Source organism: Alexandromys fortis, unplaced genomic scaffold (assembly GCF_014885135.2).
Source record: "Alexandromys fortis isolate MF-2015 unplaced genomic scaffold, M_Fortis_MF-2015_v1.1 scaffold_10, whole genome shotgun sequence".
Taxonomy (NCBI): domain Eukaryota; kingdom Metazoa; phylum Chordata; class Mammalia; order Rodentia; family Cricetidae; genus Alexandromys; species Alexandromys fortis.
This window is the reverse complement of record NW_026067895.1, coordinates 13,902,438-13,920,727: the sequence shown is the minus strand read 5'-3', so window position 1 is coordinate 13,920,727 and position 18,290 is coordinate 13,902,438. Positions and strand designations below refer to the sequence as shown.

General features: G+C 42.1%; 1 protein-coding gene and 1 long non-coding RNA gene across 10 annotated transcripts in view; both read right to left on the bottom strand.

Moving 5' to 3' along the window:
* Ric1 (RIC1 homolog, RAB6A GEF complex partner 1) overlaps positions 1-6,736 on the bottom strand; it is a 106,368-nt gene extending 99,632 nt beyond the window's left edge. For 2 of the 6 annotated variants that reach the window (XM_050157234.1, XM_050157244.1), the window contains exon 1: positions 6,408-6,736. In XM_050157234.1, the coding sequence (XP_050013191.1) occupies positions 6,408-6,551 (144 nt within the window). In that variant the 5' untranslated portion in view covers positions 6,552-6,736. The remainder of the gene's footprint in view (positions 1-6,407) is intronic. The other 4 variants (XM_050157226.1, XM_050157218.1, XM_050157217.1 and 1 more) reach the window with 3 other exon arrangements.
* Positions 6,737-11,002: 4,266 nt separating this feature from the next.
* LOC126512865 (uncharacterized) overlaps positions 11,003-18,290 on the bottom strand; it is a 13,433-nt gene continuing 6,145 nt past the window's right edge. For 2 of the 4 annotated variants that reach the window (XR_007595167.1, XR_007595169.1), the window contains exons 4-6: positions 14,421-14,524; positions 13,479-13,801; positions 11,003-13,382 (exon numbers count right to left, since the gene is read on the bottom strand). This is a non-coding gene — a long non-coding RNA (uncharacterized lncRNA). The remainder of the gene's footprint in view (positions 13,383-13,478; positions 13,802-14,420; positions 14,525-18,290) is intronic. The other 2 variants (XR_007595168.1, XR_007595170.1) reach the window with 2 other exon arrangements.

Here is an 18,290-nt window from a genome sequence, read left to right as displayed (position 1 = left end):
CCATTAAATACCTAACAGGACAGTCAAAATTTAGAAGACTGATACCAAATGCTAGCAAAGATATAAAACAACAGGAATTCAGATTCTTTGCTGTTGATAATGCAAAATGATACATCTACTTTATACAACTGGCTCTTTCTCACAAAACCATACACACTATCTGTAAGGTAGTATTTACTCATTACTTATTCAAGTGAGCTGAAAACATGCCCACACAAAAAAGTTTAAAAAGCTGAGTGTGGTAGTTCCCAGTACTTAGGAGGCTGAGGCAGGAGGATCATGAATCTAAGGCCAGTCTGGGTTAGTGAACTTGACACTACACAGTAAGACAGACCCTGTTTAAAATGACAACAAACGTAGAACACAAACATTATAGTAGTTTCATAAATATTGCCAAACTTGGAAGTAACCATGATATCCCTTGGATAGCTGATATCCCTTGGATAACTGATGAACTACAGCAGATCCAGACACCAAGACATGAAAAGACACGGAAAAAGATACAGACTATATAGGTCCAATTACAAGATACCTGGAAAAGGACAAGCAGGTTTTTTGTTTCTGTTTGTGGTCTTTCTTTTTCTTTTTTCTTTTTTTTTTTTCCCTTAAATAGGGGTTGCCAGGGCTGGAAAGAAGGAAACGAGTAGGCAGACTGCTGAGAATTACTGCAGCAAATGTTCTGTGTGCTATAGTCTGAGCCATAAACATCCCCCCAAGGTCCTGAGTATTTTAGGCATAGTTCCCAGAGTGTGATGCTGTTAGGAGCTGGGGAACCTTTAGAAAGTAGGTACCCACAAAATGAAGTTAGGCACTGGGGGCACACCCCTGAAAAAGATACTGGGACACTGGTTTCTTCTCTCTGCCCCTTCCTTCGCTTGCAGGCAGCCATCAGCTGAGTGGCTTCCTCTGCCATATACTCTCATGACCATACAGCATTTCTCTATAGACCCAAAAGCCACAAGCCTTTTGACCATGGCCTGAAACCTCCAAAACCATGACTCAAAACAAGCCTTTCCCTCTTTTAAGCTCATTATCTTAGATATTTTGGAATGGTAACAAAAGTTGGTCAACACATACTGTAATATTATACATTTCTCAAAACCCATAAAATATAGGACTGCCAAGAGAGAACGCTAAGGTAAACATGAACATTTCATAATAGTCACTGTTCAGTGTGGGGCCACTGACTGTAACAAATGTACGCCCCAAGTAAGAGATGCTGATATGAGGGTAGTTACTGAGGGAGGGGCAGGCAATATGTGGGGATTCTCTGTTCTTGCTGCTCAGTTCTGTTGAGCAAATCTCCTTTTAAAAAGGAAGTTTATTTAAAAAATAATCACAAAGATTTCAGTCAATGCCTATTAAAGGTTAAATAAGATACAATACGAGATCAAAATTCTAATTTTATAAAGTTTATAGCCTACTCTGGAAAAGCAATGTATGTAAGTAGGAACCCAGAGAGACAGAGCAGCACATAACCAAATTCCAAGCAATGCGATAATGTATCTGGGCAGCTCTTCAGTTTCTCTAACATTTTCATATTCATAACACTGTTTGGTAGCATGAAGGCTTTAAGTAATAAAATAATGAAAAACACAGCCAAGACACACATCAACAGAACATTTTAATCAATTTGGGTAAGTAGTACAGTTCAAGCCAAAGAAGCAACAACAACAAACGCTCAAGGGGCGCCCAAGACTAGAGAAATGGCCTGACAGATGCATTGACGGTAGGGAACTTTTTAAAAGGTAACTTTTAAGCAAAAGAGCTATATAACAAAGGCCTCATTTATTGCACAGTTGTTTATTGCCTTAGTCTTTAAGTTAGATAGGTATTGAGAATTATAGATCAATAGTCATCTATGTTTGTCATATTTATAATTAGGCTAATCAGTTTCTTTAAATACATAGAGATTATATTCAGTATAGATAGTATAATCTTCAACCTCTTCAAAGAGTTGTAGAAAATGGCCTTTAATCTAACCTAGAGTTCCATGGTAGTGAGATACAATCACTCCTGGCAACACCGATCTACTCCTGAGAGAATGTTGAGCACCAAAGACACTCCACCTGGAGCCTTTCTTCTTGGCAGAACTGGCATTTGGGCAAAGAAATGCGCATACCTCAACCACTGACATAGATACAGAGTATCTGTAAATGGATAAAACAGGACTGTCATATCCTGCCAAGACAGGGTAAGATAGTTTTAAAAAATTTCTCGCCTTTGAAAATGGTATGTCAGTTATGCTAGGCCTTAGCCAAAGTTGGTTGCTTCAACATTGCAAATGAGACTTTGGGTGATTGCCCAGGGAGTCAGTTGTCTCTGTCATTTGGTGCACATTTTGGAAGTTTCTCGACTGCACTTCCTGTTTACTCAAGTAATATTGTTTCCCTTCTCAGATCTTCGATGGAGTTGAAGATTAGATAATGTAGTTACCTTCCTCATGATTTAGCCAAGCTTAATTTCAATGCAATAGTTAGACTACTTAAAATAGAGTGTTTAGTAAAACTTTTGTTATGCATTCCTTGTTTAATATTGCTTATTGTTTGTAATTTTATATTTGGTATCTGTTCCTATTGTATATAGTTGTACTGGGTTTGGATTGATCTTGTTTAGACAAAAGGGGGAGATGATGAGGAAACTACCAACCAATCACATCTAGTAAGTGCTCTTAACCACTGAGCTATCTCTATAGCCTAAAAGTAGATCTTTAGCGTTTTCATCACACATAAGGGAACTATGTGAAAGGTGGTAGACATACTTATTAGTTGTATTATAAATATCATTATACACGTATATATATATACATTTTACCACATATCATAAGTATTACAATTTTGTCATATATAGTTCAATAAAGCTAGAAGTCAAAAAATCCAAAACAGTAGATGTGGAAATGCATGTGCCATGCAAGCACAAATGCAAGAATGACCTGCAGGAGCCAGTTCTCTGCTTTTGCTATATGGGTCATCAGGGCTGGCAGCACTTCCCCCTCAGAGCCAGCCAGGTATTTAAACCTTGTTGGCCTCCGGTCTAGATTTTAGAATTTCGAACTGGAATCACAATATCAAAAAAAGCAAACCTCTACTAACATATCACAATGAAAACCAAGCAATAAGCCCAATTTATTGATGAAATGTGCTATTTTAAAATCTTTATCAAAAAGTAAAATGAGTGTCTTACAGAAACGTTTGCGCATAAACAACACCAACATGCATCTTTCAAAACTGGCTAGAAAATTAGTCTGGACAGATATGACTCTAAAATACTGGAATCCCAAATAGCAACTTAGAACATAATAATAGGAAATAGACGAGGTCTATAAAAGTTTACTAGAAGACCCACAAAATATACTTAGTTTTAAAGATTTTAGTTTAATGTTCCTATAATTTCACGGGTAACCAACAGTTCACATACATTAACTTTTGTGGACATTCAAAAAACCAGTTGAGACTAAACACACATTTCTTCTACAAAGCTAGTTTTCCCTTTTGAAACTACATTTTTCTTATGTGCGCTTACTTTATTGAGTCCTGACCAAAAAAGCAAAATCTATATGGTCACTTTTCTCTTTTGTGTCCCTCTCACTGCCTTCAAACATATTTCAAATTGTAGAGCCCTTTGGACCTTCAAAATGTACTACAACCTTCCAAAAAAATAAAATTAATACCCTCATTCATGGGCTCAGTGAAGATAATTTTAAATCAATTCATTCCAAATTATGAATGTAACTGATAGCCTCTTATTAACTTAGAGATATTTTTGCTTTTAACATTTTGTAACTTAAGCTTATTTTAACACACACTGATTTGTTCTTTCTTTTTTCTGTTTTTTTTTTTTGTTGTTGTTTTGTTTTGTTTTGTTTTTGAGACAGGGTTTCTCTGTGGCTTTGGAGCCTATCCTGGAACTAGCTCTTGTTGACCAGGCTGGTCTCGAACTCAGAGAGATCCTCCGCCTGCCTCTGCCTCCAGAGTGCTGGGATTAAAGGCATGTGCCACCACCACCCAGCAACACACTGCTTTGTAAAGTTTAGGAATGAGAAAATTCAAACATTTCCCAGGATAAGAAGAGCTACATACATACATTCCAAAAGGAGAAGACTTGGCAGGTGGAGCCTGGCTCTTGTTTCCACTCACCTGGCCATAAAATCTCAAATCTCAGAATTTAAACCTGATTTTTCTAAGTAACAAAGCTTACACTCATAATACCATGTACACCTAAGGTGCCATGTAGTCACCCTAAGGTATTCCAGAAATTTATTTCACTCCATGCCTCTGAGCCCAAATATTGCCCCAAATCTAACTTTTGAATTTTTTATTTCCTTGTGTGTGATGGACTGTTTTCTATGTAGGTAAAATTCTAAGTTTTACAAACAAGATATCATTAATAACCAATGTGTTACTGTGAAACACAGCTGTCTGTAGAGCAGGGGTTTGAACGAAAGGAGTAGGAGATGTTTCAATTCCATAATACTGCATCTAAACCCAAATCCAAACAACAGATTTACTAATATTCATAATGTCCCTAAGACCACTAGGATACAGTGTAATGTTCTTTTTGTGTGGAGAAATAAGGTAATTTACAGGCTTCTGGTCTATCATGATAAATTTAAATAAATCCAATTTTTATCTTTAGAGGTTAAAAAAGTAAATGTTAGGTTTTACAATGTGTTACATTCAAATAAAACTACTAAATTTAGAAAACAATGTAAAATTCAAGTTCTAATTATGCTTTCCTACATAAACTATTAACTTTAAATAGCTACACCTAAATAAAAGTTGTTCAAGTACCATATGTACTGAAAACGAATCTCATTTAGATACCAAGTACACCGCATATGTTTAAAAATTCAATTAAACACAGAACGGAGTATCGTATTGCTGATACTGTAATTGTTTAGTAGTCTTCTGTGTTTTGATACCTTTCTGAAAAGTAGGTCAGCCAAAACAGTGACAAAAAGTCTGATTTAAAGCCTAACTATGCAATAGTAATATAGAAGAGGAACCACAATTACCTAAATTCTAGCACCGGTTTTACTACAGCTGCGAGTAAAGACAATCAAGGGCATTATGGGCATTCCAATGGTAACAAGCAGAAAGCCATTAAACCAAACCAAAACCAGTGTTTCTCGTATTAAGCAAGAGCAAGGTCAATCAGCCTTCAATTTCTTTCAACAAGAACACCACTCTGTAATCGATTAGTACTGTCTCTTTGAATGGGGAGGGGCAACTTTAAACTTAGAATTCTGTAATTTTTACAGACAGACCTCCAGCCAGCGGCAACGTCCGAACATGGGCTTATCCCACTCACCACTTAACTTTCTCCTACCAACTCGGAACTCAAGACACAAGAAGGAAAAAGCTAGGGCTCAAAGAATTCTGCTCCACGCTCTAAGCCTTATTATTTCCAGGTGCGGCGCAGAGAGATACGAATTCCTGGACTTTTTACCCCCACCAATGCAAGAGCAGCAGACGGACAGACAGACAGACAGACAGACAGACACACACACACAGAGATAGAGAGAGAGAGACAGACAGACAGAGACAGAGAGAGAGACAGAGAGAGAGAGAGACAGAGAGAGAGAGAGAGGCCTCCACAAAGGAACAACTCTTTTAAGTTTCTAGAAATCACTGACAACAGTCCGACACTGGGTAGAGACCAACAGGCTTTCCGGAACTCCAAAACAACGACCTTTAAAGAAGGGGGAGCTGGGATGCCACAGCTGCCAGAGCGCTAGGGGACGTTCCAATAGATTGGCTCCCCGGCAATGAGGGCAGAGAGGCAGGCAAGTCCGGACCCAGCCAGGGAGCTCCCGGCCCGGCGCGCGGCTGTGGGCGCCACGCGGGGCCTGGGGGGCTGTGGAGACAGCCCGCGCGTGGCGCCAGCCCGAGGGCGAGAGGGTCTGAGGGCGCGCGGGGAGTCGCTACGGAACCCGAGTCGCTCCGCAGTCGAGAAAGGGCCTGGGTCGCTCGGAGGAAGTCGGGACTGAGCCGGGGTCGGGGTCGTTCGGGGAAAGTCGGGACTGAGCCGGGGTCGCTCGGAGGTAGTCGGGACGGGGCCGGGGTCGCTCGGAAGGGGTCGGGGTCGCTCGGAAAGGGGTCGGGACGGGGACGGGGTCGCTCGGAAGGAGTCGGGACGGGGGACGAGAAGTCGCTAGGGGGGAGTCGGGACTGGACGGGGGTCGTCGTTCCCGAGTCAGGACCCGGCCAGGATGGTTTGGAGGAGGTCCGGTCGGAGCCAGTGTCGTTCGAGGGGGAGATCGGGACGGGGCCGGGGTCGTTCGGAGGAGGTCCGACCGGGACCAGGGTCGTTCGGGGAGAGTCGGGATTAGATCCAGGCCTCTCGGGGGGAAGTGGGGACGGGACAGGGGCCGCTCAGGGGAAGTCGGGACGGCGGCGCCTACTTACTCGGCTGTACCAGATGCTGAGGCGGGCCGGGGCCAGCACGGCAAAGAACGCTCTCCGAGGATCCGACTGGACGTGGAGCGGCGCCTCGGCCGGGCTCCGCGGCGCGCAGAGCAGCCTCTTGGGCCAGCCGCTCAGGAAATACATGGTCCGCGCGCGGCCCCGACAGCCCCCGGCGGCCCCGGCCGCGTCTGTCACGCTCGGCGACCCCGGGCCAGGTGCCCACCTCCCACACCGCCACCGGCCGAGTCGGCGGCGGCGACAGCGGCAGCTCGGGGCATCTGCCCGGGGGCCGGGCCGAGCCGGGCCGACGCGGTGCTGCGCGACGCAGTCTCGGGCGCTGACGGGCCGAGGGTGGGGGAGGCGGGAGGCCAGTGGGCCCGCGGCGGGAGGAGCCGAGGCCGGCCCGCCCCGCTCGCCGCTCGCGTCAGCACGCCGCACGGCGCAGGGAGGCGCCTCAGGCTCCGCCCGGTCCTCTCAGGCCGCCGAGCGTCAGCACGCAGGTCGCTGGGCTGGACGCCGCCTGTTCGAGGCGTCTTGCTGACGACCGGGAGCGTGGGCCTGGGGACCGGGGAGAGGCGACCGAGTCCAGTCAGTGACAGTCCGGGCGGCGCGGCCCATTAGGACTCCCCTCGATTGGCGCGCGCTCCGGGGCTGGGGGGAATGGGGGGTACCGCGGGGGACGGAGCGAGAGTCACGTGACCCTCCGACTGCGATTGGCTCTAGGTCTCTGCGACTCCAAGACTGGGGCGGTGTGTACCGAGAGATCTTTTGTGTGCTGCGGTTTCAAGTGAGAGCTGCTGATGGGTCTGCACTCCCGGAGTTCGCATTCAGTTACTAAACACCGTAGCCAAAGAGTGCTTCAATCCTGTCTTCGGGTCTTCAAGCGTTCTAAATCTAGTACAGTATATATTTCTAATTCAGTTTGCATCCTCCTGCCCCTCTACCAGCTATAGTGCTAGACGAAGCCCAGATGGTGCCTTTTGCACCCCCAGTAAAATATGTTCTGGAAAAGAAACGGGCTTCTTTTTCTGAGTTGGACCAGACTGGAGATAACTGTATCGGGGTAGTCAACTTTGGGCGATGTTTAGTTTGGGGATCTGGAGCCTTAAAAATAGCTACAACTTTTAGCAGACTGACCTGATAGCTTCTTGAGCGCGTGAAGGAATGAGAGGAAGTGGAGTTGGGAAGGGATCTGAATAAAGTGCTTCTCTTTTCGTGCTCGCCTTTCATCTTTCCGAGTTACTTTTCTCAAAGGTGTTAACCGGGTTTAAAAGTAGCAGCCTCAACAGCAAAGAGGAAAACAAAGTAACAATCCGGATTTTATAACAATGTAACTTTCCCTAATTGTTCTAACACTTGGTGCTTTTCAAAGAAGTTCACCAAAGGAATGCCTCGCTGCTTACCAGCATTTTGGGCCCCAAAGTTCCTTCCTGCTGAGTCCCACCCCCAACACAGCATGCCTGGAATGTCTTAAGCATAGCAAACTGGGAAGATATTTTTCAGATGAAAGTGTAAGTGAAATCTTGACCTTCTGAAGTTACGCCGCTGGACAAATAGGTCTTCGCAAATATAAAATTGTAGAACTTTGTTGTCTAGTACTTTTTCGACAGTTGAACACGTGGCAGATAGAAAATCAAAATGTGTAGCAATTCCACTGAGAATATTTGCTCCACCTCAACTTCAGTGTGTTCATGTGTCTCACCAGTGTGACTGTTCCTGCTATCACGGGTAAATTTAGACATTTCTAGGTAATATTTAATGGCTTAGTTTTGACCTTGCCAGCTTCAGGATTGGAGTCCTATGCTGTGATCTTTTGCAGCGACTAAGGTTTACAGATCATTTTAAGGGGATGGTTTGATTAAATTCCATAGAACAGCTTCAAAGCACATCATGTTGCTGCATCGCTGCTGTTCTTTTTTTGAGGGGACACAGCGGCAACGTGGTGGATATGCCGAAAGTCATATGGATTGGGAACTGCTCTTCCTTCCTAGACCCAGGGGCCTTTAGAACAGATTGAGGTGAATTGTGGCCTGAATGTGGACAAAAGGAGACTCTCTGGGCCTCTCTCCCTTGGGAGTGATAGAGTGAAATATTTCACCCTGAAACTCCTTAAGTGTTACTCATTGTGATAACTTTCAAATTTCCAATTTTAACAATGTAAAATATACTAGCAATTACAGCACTCAAGTCTTCTGTTCCTGTTTCTTTCTCCGACCATCTCCACTTTAGTCAACTATTTGGACTACCTTAAACCATGAATAAACTGATAAAAGTTAATGGATACATATCTGATTCTATCAAATTTAACAAATTTTGTATTACAAGGAATACTTATGATAAGGGTACATGGAAACAACTTCCTTTATAAATCATTGGAAGATAATTTGGAACAATGTCTATAAAGACCAGTGGCATAGTATGGTGTGTGTATGGAAAAAGAGACAGACCCTGTTGTTTCTTCCCTATAATTATTTCCTAGGGAAACATAGTTTTAGCCTTAAAATACACCCTGTAAAGCAGGCATGACGGATGCCTGTAGTGTTGCTGTTCGTGTTGCCAGCCTGACTACATCTGGAATTAACTAAAGCCTTAGTGACATGTGAGGGATTTTTTTTTTTTTATTAAATCATTTGAAGTGGGAAGATCTACTTCTAATCTGCATCTTCTGAGACAAGCAGAGCTGTCATTAATGTAGGCCACACCTTCTGCTGGCAGCCTAGGTAAAGGACATGGAAGAAGGAAGCTCTTGTGCTTTGCCTCCTTGTTATTGCTCTATCTGGCTGTTTGTTATTGCTCTATCTGGCAAGTCTATTTCTTCACTGGCATTAGAGCCTCCTCCTTCGGGACTCTGGTATATACTGAAGACCAGCTGAGACATCTAGCCTTGTGTACTGAACAACTACTGGATTTCTAGACCTTCCATTAGTAGACAGCCATTGTTGGACTAGCTGAATCACAGCCTGTAAGCCATTCTAATAAATCCCCTATAGACAGATAGGTAGGCAAAGCTTCATTCTATAAATTCTGTTCCTCTATAGAACCCTGACTAATACAAATGTAATCCCAGCACTTGAGTCATAGAGACAAGAATTGTGAGTTCCAAGCCAGCCTGACCCACATAAAGCCCTACTTAAATAAATCACACACATCCACACACACACACACATCCACATACATACTTATATTTGAATAGAATTGTCTATACTTATGAAGGAATATTTTGTAAAAATAAATATGTTGGAAAATATCCGTTATAAAAGTATATTAACCATATATTATGAAATAATGAAAATGGTTTTCACACATTCTAAAAAACAATTCCATGTTTATGAAGAAACACATGTTTAACAAAAAGAAAAGAAAAAAGTCCCAAAGTTGACATTTAAAAAGCCCTTTAAGTGTGGGTAATTAATGTATTTTCTTTGGACCTTTTTTGTACTTTCTAAATTATGCTTAAGGAATTCATCTTTTGTAACAAGACAATTTATTTATAAAGCAGTAACCTTGTTAATGGTTAAAATGTTCCAGTTGTCTGCTTCAAGCAGGGCTTTGATTTGTACCACTTGCAAATCAAAGACAGTAATATGGTAATGTAGAGTTTCAGTCATGGTCCCAAGAATAGTGAGAGAAAGATTAGGAAAAAATAGTCACCAGGCTAAAAGGAGGCTCTGTGTATTTGCATACAGTCACAGGCTTCTGCGACAAAGCCACAGCTGGATTTCGGTTCTGGGCATACCTCCTCTAACATCTGGGGACCCCGATAAGAGCCTGTGACGGTAACCACTGATGAGGGCTTCAGTTGTGGCTCTTCATTATGCTCCCAGCATCTGCTTTATTACACTTGTCTCATGTGCATTTGCTTCTGGGATGGACTCCCGACTATTTGTACTTTCTGCAAACTGATAAAAAAAAAATAACTGAGCTGTGTTTTGCTTTAAAATAACACAGAATCAATCAGGGTACGTGAAAAGATATATAATATATACACATGAAACCGGATTGGCCCTAGGTTGATAAACTTTCAAGCTGGATGATGAATTCTTGGGAATTCATTATGTTATTCCCTCCACTTTAGCTTTCAAAATTTGCCAGAGATTTAATTGAAAATATTACAGCATAGCAGAAAGATTCAGACATAGCCTGGAGCTTTGAAATCAATTCCAGTTGCAGGCTGAGTGACTTGCGGTCTGGAGAGATGCCAAAGGCCCAAAGCTTCCCTGTTTACTGCTCTAGTTGGCAGTGTGGACTTGGGAGAGCCAGGCCTAGAAATGAGGCAACCTGAAGTGTCGTGCAATAGCCAACTCTATGCAGAGTATCAGGGTTAGGAAGACTCGCGTGAGTAAAGCATTCGGTCGTACAAACCCACACATGGCAAAAACATGTTTTTCCAGAGAGGCACATGAATAACAGCTGAAGTAAGCTCACTCTTATCTGCTGCACCTGGGGGAACACCAAAACTTTTTAAGATCAATTCTGTGTTGAACAAACCGAGGTCACAAGACTCTTGTTTTCTTGGAGTTTTCTCACAAGCATTCAGGATTCTCACACGACTCATAAATAAATTTTATTTATTTTTATTGAGCGCTACATTTTTCTCTGCTGCCCTCCCTGCCTCTCCCCTCCCCTTCAGCCCTCCTCCAAGGTCCCCATGCTCCCAATTTACTCAGGAGATCTTGTCTTTTTCTACTTCCCATGTAGATTAGATCTATGTATGTCTCTCTTAGGGTCCTCATTGTTGTCTAGGTTCTCTGGGATTGTGATTTGTAGGCTGGTTTTCTTTGCTTTATGTTTTAAAACCACTTATAAGTGAGTATATGTGATCATTGTCTTTCTGGGTCTGGGTTACCTCCCTCAAAATGATGTTTTCTAGCTCCATCCATTTGCCTGCAAAATTCAAGATGGCACAACTCAATTCTTGAACTGTGTTCCAACATCTCCACCTTTTTTTATTTTTTAGTAGCATCTTGAGAGTGGTTTTGATTTGAGATGTAGATCAATCTATTTATCACTTGATGCATGAGTTCCTGTAAGCAAGCAAATTATAATATTAGAACAGTGAAAGCATTGTGTGTAATACTCTGCCACCAAGAACTGAGATACAAACTTTGTCCAGTACTATTAATTACTATTATTATATTGATCAGAAAAATCTAGAGAATGACTAGAAAATGAGACCCCTATGATTAGTAGTTCTAGTATCTTGTAGAACATACGCCTACCCTTGCCTTTAATAGTAACACATATGTTATGATGTTCTATGCAAATGAAAAGTTATTTAAATCCCAAGAAAAATTGAATGCAGTCCCTTGTGGTCTATTGTGGTCTCAAGGTCCATTCATAAACACAGAGTTAATTAACTTCTCCCTTGATGCACAGTGCCTTAACTTGGCCCCAGGTATGCAACTTGACTTCTGATGATATGATTGATATCTCCTTTTGTCCTTTAGATGGTGGTTTGTTCTCTTTCTGGGGACTTCCATTGTTTCTTCACCATCTACTATTGTCCCTGATGGCCTGGGCCCAGAAGAATCAAAGAGGGATCCATATTATTTCAGTAGGATCCGTCTGCAATGACAGACACATACTTCTCCCCGATTTTCTTCTGGAAAAGTAAAAATGGGGCAGGTTAATGCATCAGCTTGTTTATTTTCTCCTGCAGTAAAACCAGGAAGGTTAGGGTGTGCACAAGTCTGAGTATATTTCTATTTCTGGAAATAGTTTTACAACATAAGCAGAACCTGAAATAATATTTAAGGGTTCATGAATGAACCGTAATAGATGAACCAAACAACCATTCCACCTATTGGACTAAAGAACAAGAAGTATTAATAGATTGACGAATATCTGGACCTTGAATCCTTCCTATACTATTAGATGAGCAATAGATAAAATAAGTATCAGCCTGTGGAATGGGGGAAGGTCAGACGATTTGTGTTCACAAATATAGTAAGAGGAAATCCCATAGTTTGCCAGCTGGATAATAATTTTGTACCCTTCATAGTCATTTGCAAATGAAATTTGAAAGTCCATGGAGTTCTGTGATGCTCTTAAAAATCTATTACTAAGGATAATATAACACAAGAAGGATCAAACCCCTGATTTACTACTAATTGAGCAAGAAGAGTAAGGTAAGTCTTAGTATATTGTGGCCCTTACAGTGTAACTAGATCATTCTAAAGGTTTATTCTCTTGTACTATAATACCTGTGGGAGACAATTTAGTGGGGAAAATAAGAAGGTTTAAAGGCAGCGAAGGAGACACTCGATACACAAATGCTTCTTTTAGTCTGAATTCAAATAGCTGTAGTTCTTTCCTTTCAAGATAATATACAAGGACTAATATCGTCTTTCCTTCTAGAGTTTTAAGGCTAGTGCATAGAAACATTTCAATTTTGCTGAAATTGCACTGGAAATCCCAGTTGTACCTCATGAGGCCAGGGAGGCTTTGCTGAAACAAATTTCATTTCCCTGTCATGCTCTAACTTGCCTAGGTTGTAAGGTTAGCGTTCCCACAGGCTCTCCTAAGTCCTCATCAAAAGCGGATGGAATTCAGTATTAGATTGATTATCAAATTCCTCATCCCATGCTTCAAGGTCATTTTCAGGCAATAGAGGATACATACTTAAAGGAGGCTCCAGTAAGGGAGCTTACAGAGTCATCACTAGCATGGGTCTCACCATTATTACCTTTGATTTTTGCCTGCATAGGGAAAACCTCCTTCTTTGCTTCTTTTACCAGTTTTAAGGTTTGATCATCCAGTGTATATGCATTCAAAGAATTAGCCATCTTTCCTCATGATTACTCTTCTCCTTAAGGGTCTTATAACAATTTGAATCAATGCCCAGGTGATAGAAATTAAACAGCCATCATTCCCCTGTTACAGCTGCCTCTTGAATATCCTTTCGGATCCTGTTCATGCTTGTTCATCTAAAGTTCCTTCTGGAAACCAGGGCTTCTGCTTCTGCTCCTCCTTTCTCTAAAAATGATGCACAGGGTCAACATAAGGTAAAGCCTTCCCTGGGTTCTGCCCTATTGCCCTCACCTCCCTCAGTGAAGATCCCTACTCTCTTACCTCAACTGACATCAGGTCCTCGATTCATGGAGCCACTTGTTACCTCTCTAGAGGAGGTGGGACGTGGAAGGCACCAGGAGCATAACTGTCCTCCTCCTCTAGTTCATCAGGACTAGTGACAGTCCTCACCTGGTCTATCTCAATCTGTTCCATTAGATACATAGTACAACCTTGCCATCTCATAAAGCGTCTTGCTGGGCACAATGGTGATTTCCTCACTTGCACGCTGTTCAGGAGGAAGTCATGCCCAGGGGCATGTCCTAGTGCCCAGTGATCACCTGGGCTCCTCCTCCAGGATGCAAGTGTAGGTCGTATTGGCAGATCTGTGATAAAAGTAAAAATGTCGGTATGAAACAATATCCACGTAACTGGATGCTACTAATCTATCTTGTCCACATTTCTCACAAATCACAGTAAATATTACTTGGAACCACTCGTGTACCATAAAGGCAGGACAGCTTATTATTAATAAGCCTTAATGGGTGCAAATGAGATTTCTGGGATGGGACATCAGAACAAAGTAGAAAATAAAGAAGCTATTGTTTATGCTAGCCAAATGAAGGGGAGAGTACTACCCCCCCCCCAACACACACACTTTTGGCCATTTGTTTGTGACAGGTCTTGCTATGTAGCCTGGACTATCCTCAAACTCACTCTATTCCTGTCTCCAACTCCTAAGGACTACAGGATTCAGCTACCACACCCTGCTTGGTCTTTTTAGGAAAGAAAACTAGCTGGTAACATTTTAAAGTTACTCAACAACAATTATTCTGTTTGCCCATGTCTCAACCAGTTGTCCATTCCAGCAAATGCTGGACTGGAATATTATATGTATTCTTTATTAAAAAGAGGAAAGGTACATTGTTAACCCTTCACTTAGTCACTGTACTGTAGCTGTGCAGAGACACCATGCCTAAGGCATTTAATTGGGGGCTTGCTTACAGTTTCAGAGGACGAGTGCGTGACCATCCTGGTGGGGAGCATGGCAGCAGGCAGACATGGCACTGGTTGCTGAGTACTTACATGTTGAGACCACAACCACAACCCTAAGGCAGAGAGAGAGCAAGCTGAAATCCTGGGAGCTTTTGAAACCTCAAAGCCTACCCACAGTGGCACACCTCCAACAAAGCCACACCTCCTAATCCTTCCCAAATCACCTGACCAACTGGGGACCAAGCATTCAAACATATGCGCCTGGGGGGCCCATTTTTATTCAAACCACCACATCCCTGTAACAATAAAGGTCACCATAATTCTGTCAGACACCTCTCTTAGTCTTCATGTTTCCTCTTAATTCAGCCAAAATTTTGTGTCCATTGTGTTATCTCTGTATCACTTAGGATAGATATAGTATCTCCTTGCAATAAGCCATTCTATAATGTTATGGTTCTTGCCCTTGTCAGTTATTTTTATGTTCTCTAGGAGTGAAACGGGAGGAAATGGGCCTTTGAGAATTACAGAGACATTCTTGTCTCTGGTGTGCTTAATTCGGGGACTAGGGTACTAGGCTTTCATGGTCACCAAGCCTCCATGAGTCAGTGGCTTGCCATTTCGTCTTGAGAACTCAAAGATTGAATTTCACAGGGTAAATTTTGAAAGGGGGGAGTTACTATAGAGAGAAAGCCTAAAGAGGAGGATTATTGCAGAGAGGAAGTGAGCAGAGCTTCTGAGTGGTAGAAGGGGTCCCAAGAGAAGGTTGGCTTCTGAGAGGCTTTGTGTAGAGGTTAATATGACTTCTCATGGAGGAAGCAAATTGGCTTTTGAAATGACTGGGCTGAGATAGGGGGAGGTGAGTTCCTTAGCCCAGATTACCTAATCATAGATCCCCACGAGGTGTCTGTGTGCCTCTCTGTCCCAGTAACTGGACTGGGATTCTTGTGAGCACCTCCAAGGAGCAATGAAGTATCTGACTGTGCAGAGCTTCTGGCAGCTCATTAGGCTGTTGTTCTAAAGAAAGACAAACAAAAACCCAAGGACACAAACCAGGGTATATGGCCAGCACAGGTCTGACTTTTGGCCAGGACAGAACTGTCAACAAAATAAAGGATGCTTCTGACGGGCAGCAGAACAGCTTGTTTGCAAGATCTCTTTCCCTTAACTACCTAGCAAGTTTCTTTCTCTTATTCTCATCACTAGGTTTAATATGATTAGTCAGGAATTATAAATCTCAAGAAGAAATTCTAGAAATATATAGTTCTCATGAAAATCATAATATTAATTGTATGCCATGTTTTATAATATCCAATATGGTATAAGTGGCCACAATGTTATTCTTATCATTACCACTTTTAGTTACTTACAGTTTTATTGAAAATGAACTAAAAAGTACTTAAGAGGGTAGACATAGTGCTACATACCTGCAATTCAGCACTTTAGAGGCTGAGGCAAGAGGATCGGAAATGCCAGGCCAGTCTCTGGTATGTGGTAAGATCCAAAATACTAATGATAGTAATAAATAACTTACAACCTTACATTTTAAGTGTACAGCTCAGTAGTGCAAATACGTTTATACTATGAAACATCCCCAGAACCTTTTCATCTTACAAAAACAAAAACCATGCTCACTAAACAAAAATCTCATTTTCTCCTTTCTCCTCGACAAGCACCATTCTGTTTTCTTTGTCCATGAATTTGTCTACTTAGATACTTTATATAAATTGAATCCTACAATATTTGCTCTTTTGTAACTAGCTTATTTCACTAAACATAATGTCCCAGCCATGTAGCCCGTGACAAGTTATCATGTGCTTTTGAAGACTTCATAATGTTCCATTCTGTGTTCATACCACATTTTGTTAACATATCCATCCATCCCTCAATGTTTGCATTCCTTCCACCTCTGTTTACAAGTATGCAAATATCTCTTTGAGAGTCTGATGCTGTGTCCTTTGGACAGATAACAGATCATGTAGCTAACTCTACCTTAATTTTCCAAGGAACCACCATTCTGTTTTTCATAACATCGCATTGTTTTACAATCCCATCAACAGTGCTGGGGGGAGGGGGGCGGGTTGAGACTTTCCACATTCTCATCAGCAGGTTTCGCTTTTAGCTTTTGTTCTCTCTCTCCCTCTCCCTCTCTCTCTCTCTCTCTCTCTCTCTCTCTCTCTCTCTCTCTCTCTTTCTCTCTCTCCCTCTCTTTCTCTCCCCCCACTCTCTTTCTTTCTGTGTTCTGTATGCTTATGTGTGCACATACAGAAAGGACAGAGTCATGCTCTATAGCTCCTATTTTCTGAGACAGGCTCTCTCACTGAACTTGGGGCTCACCAAACCCAGCCTTTACGTTGGTGGTGGGGATCAGAGGCAGGTCCTCACGCTGCTCAGCAGGCACTTTGCCCACCGAGCCATCTTCCTAGCTCCCAGATTTATTTTTAATAGCGGCCATCGGACTAGTATAAAATAATATCCTTGTGGGTTTTATTTGTGACCCTCTGATAGTTAACTGACGTTGGACATCAGTTCATGTGTTTGTTGGCCACTTTAGAGAAATGTTATTAGAGTTACAGCATAAAGAACAATTTATTAAAAAATGAGCCACAACGACAGCCCTACAGGACCTGTGGTAAAAGTAAGGAGGTCCTATCACATAGTGGCATGGTAATCATTGTGCATATGGTGTTTATTCGTGTGTTTGTGTTCACAGTTGCTTATAAAAGTATAGCACGTATGTAACAAGTATGATCTTGGTAATTATAGCAACAATGATCCTTGCTTGTTACTTACTGTCTGAGGTAGGTTTTCTGTTGCTGTGAAGAGACACCATGACCACTGCATGTTTTCCTTATAAAGGAAAATATATAATTGAGGTGGCGACTTATAGTTCAGAGGTTCAGTCCATTATCATCATGGCAGAGAGCATGGTGGCGTGCGGGTAGATATGGCACTGGCTACATCTAGCTCAGAAGGCAATAAGAAGTTGGCTGAGTGTCACACTCCCTCCAACAAAGCCACGCCTACTTCAACAAGGTCATACCTCCTAATAGTGCTACTATTTCCTTTCAAACCACACTTCCTACACTTTCCTCTTATTTGACTAGAGTATACGTATTAAAGGGAGTCTGTAAAACATTCTGCTCTGTCCGCCAGCAGCAGTCTCTTATGTCTTCTGTTTACCATGTATTTTGATTTTATCAAAGGTCACATGAACAGAATGACCTGTACCACCTAGGTTTATGTAAGTACACTCCACAATGTTCCCACAACAATGTGAACCATGGCTATTGTCTCTGATAGCCTGTGACATCAGAAAACCTGCACGAAATGTCACAGGCCATGAGATAATCTCTGAGTTGACATTCTAGAGGATATAATTTTAGATTCTTCATCAAGTTTGAAGGTACTATAAGTTATTTGATATCTTTTAATAATGATAATCTTACAGTTACCACCCTCTTTCCACCTTAATTTCTGAGAGAGGATCTCACTATGTAGCCCTGGCTAGCTCAGAACTTGCTATGTAGACTAGGCTGGCTCCAACTCACAGAGATCTACCGCTTTGCCTTTAGAGCACTAGGATTAAAAGTATATGCCAAATATAGTTATTCTTTATAATTAAAAAGTTGAACAACTATTACAAATGTGACTTCTTAGTCTTTTATAAAAACCCAAAGAATAGAGCAAGTGGAATATATCTCTAAAACTGAATGCCCAGTATATATATATATATATTTTTTTTTTTTTTTTTTTGGTTTTTCGAGACAGGGTTTCTCTGTGGCTTTGGAGCCTGTCCTGGAACTAGCTCTTGTAGACCAGGCTGGTCTCGAACTCACAGAGATCCGCCTGCCTCTGCCTCCCAAGTGCTGGGATTAAAGG